Source organism: Elephantulus edwardii, unplaced genomic scaffold (assembly GCF_000299155.1).
Source record: "Elephantulus edwardii isolate Elephantulus edwardi_28Jun2011 unplaced genomic scaffold, EleEdw1.0 scaffold00049, whole genome shotgun sequence".
Classification (NCBI taxonomy): domain Eukaryota; kingdom Metazoa; phylum Chordata; class Mammalia; order Macroscelidea; family Macroscelididae; genus Elephantulus; species Elephantulus edwardii.
In genome coordinates this window covers 1337675-1350286 of record NW_006399799.1, presented here as the reverse complement: position 1 = coordinate 1350286, position 12612 = coordinate 1337675, and the positions used below count along the sequence as shown (strand labels likewise).

The window sequence follows — 12612 nt, the reverse complement described above, 5'->3', positions numbered from 1 at the left end:
TATATGTATATATATATATATGAAAACTGGCCTTATCCAGTAGCCTTTCCTATATATTTTGGGGTGGAGGCACCTTTGGCCTATTTGGTCCATCAATACAACTTCTGTTTTCTATCTTTCAAGAATATTTTTTAATCTTCCACCTGTGTGCAGAGGATTCTCCCACTTTCTTTTTTGTTATCAGATTTCCCACTGTTATTTGTTATTCACTAAAATTATATTGAGGTCTTGAGGGAGAGGAAATGAAAAACTATGTTCTCAGCCAAGAAATCCTGATGAAGTCCTTCTTTCCCCCTTTGCTAGCTCTTTCCTGTGGGCTGCCTGATGCCCCCAAGAACGGGATGGTGTTTGGGAAGGAGTACACAGTGGGGACAAAGGCCGTGTACAGCTGCAGTGAAGGCTTCCACCTCCAGGCAGGGGCTGAGGCTTCAGCGGAGTGTCTGGAGACAGGCCTGTGGAGCAACCACAACGTCCCGCCACAGTGTGTCCGTGAGTCCTGGGGTGGGTGGTGCACAGTGAGAGGAGGGATGAGTGAGCAGCTGAAAAGAGTCCTACAAACAGTGAGCAAAAGGTTCAATAATGAGAAGACCACATGTGTTGAGCCTGAGGGATTCCAAGAGTGGTGTCCTCTGCCCGCAGGAGTTCCAATTCAAAAGTGATCTCAAAGCACTGATAGACCATTGTGCTTGATATGTTTACATAAGCCATCATAGATCTTAAGAATAATCAGATCCATTCATTGCCTTTTAGATGGAGAAACTATAGTTCAGAGCATTTGTATGGGTGTCCCTTAGTCACAGAACTCTAGATGGAGCAAGAGTTCAACTTAAGACAGAGATCATATAAACCTAATGGACCATAACCTTTCCAAAGATGTGGGGGTTTGGGGACCTACACTGTTGATTTTTTTAAAATTATTAATTATTCTCTAACATTTCAAATTGGGGAATTTTACATAAAAATCTAAGTTTCTGTCTTTGTTTGAAAGATAAAGATCCAATCAAAAGGAACTTTCAGTCTCACTGTTGACTGAATGCCCCATCCCTTTATGCTGTAGGATCCTCTCACCCCCTTTTTGCCATATTCCCCAACCAGCCCACTTCATTCACTTACCAAGCCTGGCAGGGGACTGATGCTTCCTGGATTAACCATTACTGTCCTACGGTCTCTCAGGCCCCAGCTCTGGGTTCTTGCCAGTGTGGATAAGTAATCAGTTATTCTCCTTCCTGCCCCTTGTTTCTCCAGCTGTGACCTGTCCTGATGTCAGCAGCATCGGTGTGGAGCATGGGCGATGGAGGCTCATCTTTGAGACCCAGTATCAGTTCCAGGCCCAGCTGATGCTTATCTGCGACCCTGGCTACTACTACACTGGCCAAAGGGTCATCCGCTGTCAGGCCAGTGGCAAATGGAGCCTTGGGGACTCTCTGCCTACCTGCCAAAGTAAGCCCAGGAGGGAGGGGTGGGCAAATTAGACATGGTACCTGCAACACTGAACTGTCTCACACATGGGGAGGAAGTGGAACAAAAAAATGGGGCTACATTATATGTCTGTTGAAGATTTAGAATTAGCAGCTGGCAAAATTGCCTACTCCCTGAAGGAAGTAGTGTCTTATCATCTTATTAAAAGCTGTCTTTCTTTAGGCAAGCATGTACTAATTCATTTATTCAGCATTAGTGAGGTTCCTGCCCTATGCTCAGAATTTTAATTTCCAAAGTGAGGTCTGAGTGCTGAAGCACAGTACCCACAACAGCCCTGATAATATCATTCAGTAAAGATGACATAGAAGAAGGAAGTGGCTATAAAGGAGAAGAAGATGACAGATGGTCAATTAAAAAGGGGGGATGTGAGGCTGAATGGGAGAAGGTACTATTGTCCCATTCCTATAGCCAAGAACACTGTTGTATTAATGCATCATACTCTTGTTATGTATTGACACATTGGAACCAACCCATAGCTGATCCTCCAGCACATTTTTAGTGGCAGTAAATTGCATGAGAGAAGATTGCTTATATCTCACATGGAACAGCTGGCTGGTAGATTTGAACCCCGTGCCTGTAGGTTACAGCACAACTCCTTACCACTAAACACACCTATATGGCATCCTAGTCAACGGTTCTATAGAGACAGACAGCCCCATATACACTAAAATGCAAGAAATTATGAATGTGTAACTGTACCATTAAATGAAACAGCTCATATTTTTAATGCAGTCTTTGTGACTAGTCCTCATCTCAGAGGCCAGCTATTGACTGCAAAGATGTTAAGATGGAAAGTGAGACTGGTACTGGGAAGGGCAGAAGAGAACAAGGCAATTGGACTTGACCTTCAGTGTCCACCTTGGCATTAGGAGCATCCTCAAGAATCACCATCACTCTATTGCTGGGTCTTTAACCAGGCTGCACAGTTGGGTCATGTGAGGAATTAGGGGGGAAATGCACATGCCTGGGACATGTCTCCAGAAATAGAGAGTCATGGATCTAGAGTGGAGCCTGGCATTTTAGAACGAAACTCCTTGGGTGCTTCTGATGACACCCACAGCTGAAGGTCTCTGCTCCAGTGTACCTCCAGGCATGCCAGCATCATGACCCATGCCGTGGTGTTAGCGAGTTCCCATAGAGTACCATGGTTACTCAGTTCTGGTTAATGAGACTCATGCTGTGGTTAGTGGGTTCCTGGAGGGTAAGATGAGCCAAGTCTTTTTGTCACTGTTCTAGCTAATCAGACCCAGCATTAGTCCCTCCTCCCCTCAGGTCTGGCTCACTGAGCACCTTGTGATCTTTTCAGTCATCTCCTGTGGAGATCTTCCCGTCCCCCCCAGTGGACACCGCATCGGAACACTGTCTGTCTATGGAGCAACAGCCATCTTTTCCTGCAATTCTGGCTACACACTGGTGGGCTCCAGGGTGCGGGAGTGTATGGCCAATGGGCTCTGGAGTGGCTCTGAAGTTCGCTGCCTTGGTAAGTGGCCATCCCAGGACCCCTGTTTGGTCTCTTTTTCCTTCACAGAACAAGTTCAATTTTTCCATATCACAATGATGAGGTTCATTATTAAACAGTAGTAGTATTTTATCCACTGTCATAAAATGCTTAATCTAAACTGAGTTAGCACCAGTTACTGGATATCCACTATGACTGAAACTCTCTTGTTGTATCCGAAAGAATTAAGAAGAACATCAAATATGATGAGACAAACTTCAGATGAGTTCTTATCAGGAAGATGCATTATATTGGTACTTGTGAACTCCTAGCTGTCCACCTCTGGGCGACTTACAGAGACACATTCCTGTAATATGCTTATTATGTTTATATATCTGTCTCTCTATAGATAGATAGATATGTATTTTATATGTATCAGATCTATATTTGTTCCCATTCCAAAGAAAGGTGACCCAGTAGTGAGGAAATTATAGAACAATATCATTGATATCACATGCAAGCAAGATTCTGCTGAAGATTATCCAAAAATGACTGGAAGAGTACATCAACAGAGAACTGCCAGAAATGCAGGCTAGGTTTAGAAGAAGCCTTGGTACTAGGGATTTTATAGCTAGTGTCAGATGCATCTTGGCTGAGAGCAGAGAGTACCAGAGGAATGTCTATCTGTGTTTCATTGACTATGTAAAGACATTTGAGTGTGTGGATCACAACAAACTGTGGCTGACTCTGAGAAGAATGGGAATCCCAGAACACTTGATTGTGCTAATGCAAAACCTCTGCTTGGACCAGGAGACAGTTGTCAGAACAGAGCAAGGAAATACTGCATGGTTCAAAACTGGGAAGGATGTACACCAGGGATGTGTCCTATCCGGGAGCCGGGGCTCTCTTAGGAGAAATGTGGCATCAAGATTGGAGGTAGACTCATCAACAGTATGCATTATGCAGATGACACAACCTTGCTTGCTGACACTGAGGAGGACCTGAAGCACTTGCTGCAGAAAGTCAAGGACTGCAGCCTTAAGTATGAATTGAAGCTCAACATCAGGAAAACAAAGATTCTCACCTCTGGGCCGATTGGCAGCATCATGATAGATGGTGAAAAGATTGAGATTGTTAATAGTTTTGTTTTGCTTGGCTCTACAATCAACACTCTTGGTACCAGCAGCCAGGAAATTAAAAGACAAATTGTATTGGGAAAGTCTGCTGTCAGAGACTTCTCCAAAGTACTGAAGAACAGCAATGTCAGTCTGGAGACCTAAGATATGCCTGTTACAGGCCATGGTCTTTGCAATTACTTCCTTTGCATAAGAAACCTGGACAGGGACTAGGGATCACAGAAGGAGAATTGATGCCCCTGAGCTCTGGTGCTGGAGAAGAGTATTGAATATATCATGGACTGCCAAGAGAACAAACAGATCTGTCTTGGAGAGGTTGAAAGCAGGTTGCTCCTTAGAGGCAAGGATTTTGAAGCTCTGTCTCACACACTTTGGGCATGTTGTCAGGAGAGACCAGTTCTTGGAGAAGGACATCATACTTGGAAGGGTGGAAGGACAGTGCAGGAGAGGAAGACTCTGTATGAGATGGATTGACGCAGTAGCTGGGTTAAGGGGGGTAGATGTGTTGGAGATACTGAGATTGGCTCAGGATAGAGCAGCATTCAGAGCTATTGTTTATAGTTTCACTATAAGTCACAGGTGACTTAATGGCACATAACAACTACAACATATATAGATTTATATTACTACTTATATGTGATGGCTTCCATGTTGTGATTCTCAAAACTAATCCACCAGTATTTTGAATACCAGCAGGGTCACCCATGGTAGACAGATTTCTTCAGATCTTTCAGATTAAAGAAAACAAGGAAGAAAGATACAGACATTTACCTCTGCAAAAAACTGACCACTGAAAACCTTATGAATAGCTTCAGCTAACTGTCTGATATAGTGGCAGAAGATGAGCTCCTCAAGTTAGAAGGCATTCAGAATACACTTGTGTAAGAGCTATTTCCTAAACGTGGAGTTGATTCTAATGGTGTAGTTAGATGTAGTAAAGCTTTCAAGACCTTAATTTGCTGATGGGGCACAACTCAAAATGAGAAGAAACCACTGCAAATATCCATTAACAAGCTGAACATGTAATGTGTAGAATGTGTATCTAAGAAAAATGGGACGTTTTCAAAGTGAAATTGGACACTTAAAGATATCTTCGGCAGTGGTGAGCTGAAGTGGGCTGATAATGGCCATTTGGAATCAATCACATGCTCTACCATTCTGGAAATGACAAATTAAAGAGAAACCACATCACATTGATCACCAAAAAGGTGTGCCCTAAAATACACCATGATCAGTGATAGAACAATATGCCTACAAAGAGGACAAGTTATTACAGCTATTATTCAACTGTTTGCATTAGCTGTAAATGCCAGTGATGGTTAAATTACATTTTCTTTGCCAGTTTCTACAGTCTAAAATTGGCCAAACATGCAGAATGACCAAACACAAAAGATATATTGATAATTAGTAATAATTGGAATGTAAAATTATAAACAGAGAAGGGCTGTAGTTGGAAAATCACATGATACTTGGAAATCACACGATAAAATTTTACAAGACCAAAAATCTGTTCATTGTAAATACCTTTAGTCAACATAAATGGCAACTATATAAATAGATCTCATAGGAATAAATTCTAAGGAATCAAGTTAACTACATCTGTGGAAAGAGATGATGGAGAAGCTAAGTATCATCTGTCATAACAAGGCCAGGGGTCAAGTGCAGAGCATAGCATCAATTGCTTATATGCAAACTCAAGTTGAAGGTAAAAGAGAATTAAAAAGTCTAGGAGAGCCAAAGCATATCCCACTTAGAATTAAAGACCATCTCAAGAACAGACTTGTTCCAGCGAATCTTAATGACCAAACACCAGATGAATTGTGGGATAGTATAAAGAGCATCAGATGTGAAGAATGTAAAAGACAGAAGAAAACAAAATGGCTAAGAGACTGACTCTGAAATTTTGTCTTGAACATAGACTAGTGAAAGCTAAAGGAAGAAATGATAAGATAAAACAAGCTGAACAAATTTCAGAGCATGGCTCCAGAAGCCCAGTAAATGTTATAATGAAATATGCAAAAGCTTAGAGTTAGAAAACTAAAAGGGAAGAAGACACTTGATATTCCTCAAGTTCAAAGCACTAAACAAAAACATTAAGCCTTAAATTGCAATGGTGGTGGTGGTGGTGGTGGTGGTGGTGATGGTGTTATGTGCTGTCAAGTTGCTTGCAATTCATAGTGACTCTATGTACAATATCCCTAACCCCTGCTCTGTCCTGTGCCCATCGCACTGTCTCCAACACACCCACCCTGATTACCCCAGTCACTGAATCAATCTACCTCATAGAAGGTCTTCCTCTCCTGCACTGTCCCTCTACCCTCTCGATCATAATGCCCCTCTCCAAGGGCCAGTCCCTCCTTGCAGTATGTCCAAAGTATGTCAGAATCCTTGCCTCCATGGAGCAGCCTGGTTTCTCCCTCTCAAGGACAAACTTGTTTATTTAAATACTGTGGACAAAATATTGAACGCTGTGGGCTAACAATTGAGCAACATAGAAAAGCATCAAAAGAAGGTAAAGGAATTTAAAAAGTCACTATACCAAGAGAAATTAGTTTATTTTCAGCCATTTCAGGTGGTAGTATATGATCAATAATTAATGGTACAGAAGGAAAACGTCTAAGATGCACCGCTGAAGACATTGGTGTAAGCGAGGCTCCAGTGGAATCGATGGAATACTGATTGAGATGTTTCCAGGTGCAATGCTGGAAGTATTCACATGTGTATGCCAAGAAACTTGGAAAACAACTACCTGGCCAACTGACTGGGAGAGATCTACATTTGTGTCCATTTGCAATGAATGATGATATCAGAGAATGCAGAAATTATGGAATTATATGATATGCAAGTAAAAGTTTGAGAACACTGGGAGTTCCAGCACACTTACTTTTGCTTATGCAGAACCTATGCATAGGCCGAGAGGTAGTAGTTTAAACCAAACAAGGCAATTCTACCTGGTTCAGAATCAGAAAAGGTGTGTATCAATGTTATCTCCTTTCATCATATTTAGTCAATCTCTATGCTGAGCCTAAATCCAAGAAGCTAGTTTATATGAAGAAGAATATGGCCCTAAGATTGACAGAAGACTCATCCACAACCTGTGATATGAAAGTGGCTTAGTCTCGCTTGCTAAAAGTGAAGAAACATGAAGCACTTACCAATGAAAATCAAAGCCTATAACCTTCAATATGGATTATATCTCAACATCAAGAAAACAAAAATCCTTACAACTGGACCAGTAAGCACTATCATAAATGAAGAAAATATTGAAGTTATGAAAGATTTCATTTTACCTTGATTCACACATTCAGCTCCACATGAAATAGCAGTGAAGAAACCACATGTCATATTGCACTGGGAAAGTCTGCTGCTAAAGACTTCTTTAAAGTGTTAAAATTTAGAGATGTCACAAAGATAGCAGAACAACTAAAGTGCAGTTGATCCAAACTTTTAATCACTGCATATGCATATGAAAGCTAGAATAAGGAATTGGGCCTTTGGATTATAGTGTTGTAGAAAATTTTGAATGTACCATGGACAGCCAAAAGAGCTAACAAATCTGTCTTGCAAGTATAACAGGGTGTTCCTTAGATGTGATGATGGTGAAGTGGTTTTGGACTGGTGGGGTTTTTTCATGCTTAAACCAAGTTAGCAGGAAGTACTGATCCCTATATATGTTCATCATGCCTAGTAAAGTAATAGCAACAATGTATGATGAAAAACCCAGTACTTTCCTGGTACTGCTTCTAAAACAGATGATCTGTCCTGTGGAAAAAGACATCATGAAGGAGAGAGTCAGCAAAAGAGAGGAAGGCCCTCAACAAGTTGGATTTACACAGTGACTCCAGCAGTGGCCTTGAGCTTAAGCATGATGGCTGTTATCAAGATAGTGCAGGATACAGCAAGGTTCAGATCTGTTGTTCGTAGGGTCACAGAGAGTCATAGTCAACTCAATGGCACCTTACAACTACAGCCTCCAAAAATTAACCAATGTAAACCCTGTAGGACTCAATTCTACTCTTAATACCCCTGCAGTAGCCATGAATAACTTAACTCTACAGCATGTAGTGATTTGGTTGTGTGTAAAGAGGTGAGGGGAGATAAACAAATGATGGAGGAATTAAACAACTTGGCTTAAAAAGATGAAGTTATTCTTTTCCCCCCATAGCTAGTCCATTTCTTACCTGAGCCAGAGACTTGCTCACTTTTTAAATTATAAAGTTCTCTTCCCTCACATTCCTTGCATCCACTTCCTAAGTCCAAAGAAGAGTCCCAGCCATACAAACATAACAGGATGGATTGGATGGTCTGTCAAGGTGATTAATGCTGCCCTTTCTATCTCAAGCCCCTGTTAGGGACACAATCAAAGTTTATTTCTGCACAGAGATGAAAGAGTCTAGCAGGAATACACTCTACTCAAACTCCATTTCCTAAGTCACCTAGGTTTTTCTTGTCTGGGTTCCTCACCACTCAAAACTAATGAAAAACTGATGTAGCTCAAACCACCTATGTTTACATAGTTCTTTTCAGGATAGCTAAGCTTTGAATTCCTTAATGCAGACAGCAATCTTCCCCTTCCTGTACCATGAAGTAGATGGCCAGTAGATGGATGTTGATGAGAAAAAGATGAAACAGGAAAGTAATAATGATCATTTCTCAACCATGTACAGACACAGGAACTAAAGCCAGGTGAATGATCAGGGACATACTGTCAATGGGTGTAATGTTAGGATTTGGCATTGCCAATTCTTCAACATTATTTCTGTCATGTCTGGAATCCCTCAAGTTATTCCTGAATGGCTACTTATAGATGAAAATGGGGCCAGAGGTGGGTGGCTGGGTTGTTAGCTGCCATTAAATCCCCAGGTCATGGTGTCTCCATGCACAATGAAACTATACACTGAGTTGTACACTCTCTTTAGGTTGGATATGGAATTGTTGTGATCTGTAGGGTTTTCATTGAATAGTTTTGAGAAATCAACCAACAGGACTCACTTCCCAGTTCATCATAGTCTAGACAGACGATCGACTGAAATCTTTTGGCATCACAGGGTAGTTATGTACCTTGGCCCATTTCCCCACCATCTTTGTGTCTCCCCTACCCTGGCCAAGTCTCACCTCATTTTCTACTGGCTTCTCTTTGATTTCCTGTCTTCCTCCATCTATCACCAAAGCTGGACACTGTGGGACTCCTGAGCCCATAGTAAATGGACACATCAATGGGGAGAACTTCAACTATCGAGGCAGCGTGGTGTACCAGTGCAACGCGGGCTTCCGCCTGATCGGCATGTCTGTGCGCATCTGCCAGCAGGATCATCACTGGTCGGGCAAGACCCCTTTCTGTGTGCGTAAGTATGTTGTCCACTCCCCTTAGTCACGGGGCTCAGATCCAACGTGTGCCTTCACGGTTAGGTTCCCTAGACGGTTTTGAATATTTTGTGAATTTGTCAAAATGGACATAATTGTCCTGTCCATCTCTTTTCAGTTCTCTACCTATTTAATTCCTGCTTTCATCTTTGTTCTTTTTTGTTGTTTTTCTAGCTTTTCATTTGCAAGTGTAATTTACTTACTTTTTCATTTTTCTTTATATTTTTTTAAGTGTGTTCATGACTGGAATTTGCTCCACAAACTAATATGTTGTGTTTTTATTAGTTTGATAGTTTTTTTAAAGAAGTTCTCAAATTAAGTGTTCATTTTTTCTTTCCTAGGAGTTTTTAAAAGAAGCTTCTTTAGATGAATTTTTTTTGGGTGGAAGGACCTTTTTGTTTCTATTGTTTTTCATTTTATATGTTACCATCTTGCATATATTTCATCTTTATAAAATTTACTTCTAATTTCCTTGCAATATAGTATGATTGTTGTTCATGTTTGATATGCACTTGAGAAGAAGGGGCAGTAGTCTATCACGTTTTATCTACATATTTTTATTGGTATATATTCACTTTATTGATTAAGTTGTTTATATCTTCTATATCCTTACTTAAATTTTTGTCTGCCTAATCTGTTTTATTCTGAGATGTGTGTGCTAAGTATTCCTGTTAGCCTACTTTTATTTTCCTTCCTCCGCCTATATTTTCTGCTCTGTTATTTGAAGTGCCTATTTCATTGCTAACTTTAAAAAATGTTCTTTATCACTTTTCGTATGTTTTTTGTTAGAATTCTACTTTGTCTGATATTAGAATTATAACCTCTACTTTTATCCTTTTGTCTATTTACCTGGTAGACATTTACCCAGTTGTTTCTTTTAGCCTTTCCAAATCCCTTAAATTAAATGTGTCTCTTTTATACAGCATAGAGTTAGGCCTTGTTTCATGAGCAAATTTGGAATTCTTTTCTTATAATGGGTGAACTTGATTCATTCACTTGCATTCACACTCTATGCAATTATTATATGGTAAATGTATTTAGTGAACTACATGTTTGCTTGTTGGCTGGGCTTTTTGTTTTATCTTTTTTTAATGTCTACGTATTTTGTTCTTTTTCTTTGCTTTTGTACTAAAAACTTTTTTTTCTATAATTATATTTTATTAATTTTCATAAACATTTACAGAGATTTTGGGTTTCCATTCATTCATTGTTGCACTATTCTCTCTACCCTCCTCCCAGTTTGTTCTTGTCCAGACGCCACAGTGCTTGTCAAAGCCAGTTCTGATTAATCTTCTTTGTCAGTGTGTCCTTTGCCATTCCCTATCACTCCTCCCTGAGAGAGACTTCACCCTGATTCATAAGGAAAAGGGGATGGCATATTCTCTTAGCTACTTCCTGCTGAAAAGGGACGCTGTGGGTTTCAGGGTGAAGATCTTCTCTCACTACTCTAAAGGGCCCCTTTGGCAGTAGGAAACACATAGACTATTATGGAGATTGATTTTGGAATTTAGATGCACTCTTACTGATTGTGCTTGGCCGTACATGTTCATATCCTTGAAGATGTATCATGGGGGTGTTGCAACCTAGAAGACACAAATTTGACTAACAAGTTATAAGTACATGAGTCAAAAATTATGGAAAAGTAAAAGAAAAGATTCTTTCATTGTTTTACAAACCCTCCCCCAGGTCCCCTCGACCATGTAGCCCTCGCTCTAGTCTCCTGTGATGACAGAAATACCTAGTTATATATCTCTTTTAAACAGTTTTCTCCCTCCTCTGTTTCAGTGCAGTATACATTATTGAACCCATCTTACTCAGTCTCTCCCCAACCCCAAGGACAGTCCCATTCTACAACAGTGGCATCATGTATTATTTGTCCTTTTGTGACTGGGATATTTCACTCAGCATAATGTTCTCCAGAGTCAACCATTTTGAATAATATTGCATGAGTTCCTTGTTTTTTAATGCAGCATAGTATTCCATTGTGCGAATATACCACAGCTTCTCTAGCCATTCGTTTGTTGATGGGCACTTAGGTTGTTTCCAACTCCTTGCTATTGTGAACAAAGCTGCAATAAACATGAGTGTGCATATATCTGCTTGGATGTCAGCTATGGTCTCTTCAGGGTATATTCCCAGTAGTGGAATTGCTGGGTCAAATGGTATCTCTATTTGCAACTTTTTGAGAAAGCGCCATACTGCTTTCCACAGGGGTTGCACCATTTTACATTCCTACCAACAGTGAATCAGGGTTCCAGTTTCTCCACAACCTCGCCAGCGCATCTGGTGGATTTGAACCGTGCACCTCTGGAATTGCTGTACTAAAAACATTTAAATGTTGTTAGTCCATTTTTTTAACCTTTAAATGTGGTTTAGAAATTTCTAATATCTTTTTGCTTTAGCCTAGTGACTAAACTATAACCAGCAAGCCTGTTTTTTCTTTTCTCATTTTAATTGTATCATTTATCAGAGCATAAATCATTTACTGTGCATCTATATATTATTTTCTATTCCCTTATCAATTGCATTTTATTCTCAGATCTACTATTAAATGTATTTAAAAATCACCAATGCTGATAAAATTTTCCCAGTTATCACTTATTCAGGTAAAGCTCAACTTCCAGTAGATTCATCAAACAGGTCTCATTTGCACAATATTCCTCGAGTTCTTACATGCTTAAAACTAGGGGGGTTTGTACCTTCAAATCTAAAGCAGAAGGGTAGAAAACCCCTGGTGGCAAAGTCTTTCTCTGAGTTTCTTAAAAATATTTCTATTTCTTGTTTTATTCTACATATTGCTCTCAAGAATGCTAATATTCGTTTCATTCTATTATTCTTACAGGTTATTTGGTGGTGGTGACTTTTTCTTGAGGATTCTGATGATTTTTTTTTCCTTTAAACATAGTATTTTTATGAGGTCATGCTTGGAGTTGACTATGAAAGATAGTATTGAGCAGGCATACTGCGAGCCTTTGACTATCTAAGGAACACTGATGGCCTAGGTCATTTTTACATTTTGGGGGACATTTCCTTGGATTATAGTTTTAAATATTATAGTTCTATGTTATTGTGGTGGATTTTGGGGTTTCTTTTTAATTATTCTCCTTCCTCATATACTCCAATTATGTGTGCACTGGATCTTTGCCTACCTTCTTTTCCTTTGATCATCCTTCCTTCCTTCCTTCCTTCCTTCCT

General features: G+C 40.0%; 1 protein-coding gene across 1 annotated transcript in view; it reads left to right on the top strand.

The window, feature by feature from the left end:
* Positions 1-12612, top strand: part of CSMD2 (CUB and Sushi multiple domains 2) — a 972861-nt gene that overhangs the window by 894892 nt on the left and 65357 nt on the right. The window contains 5 exon segments of the mRNA XM_006886423.1: positions 304-489; positions 1246-1440; positions 2786-2959; positions 9149-9207; positions 9209-9398. Coding sequence (XP_006886485.1) covers positions 304-489; positions 1246-1440; positions 2786-2959; positions 9149-9207; positions 9209-9398 — 804 coding nt within the window.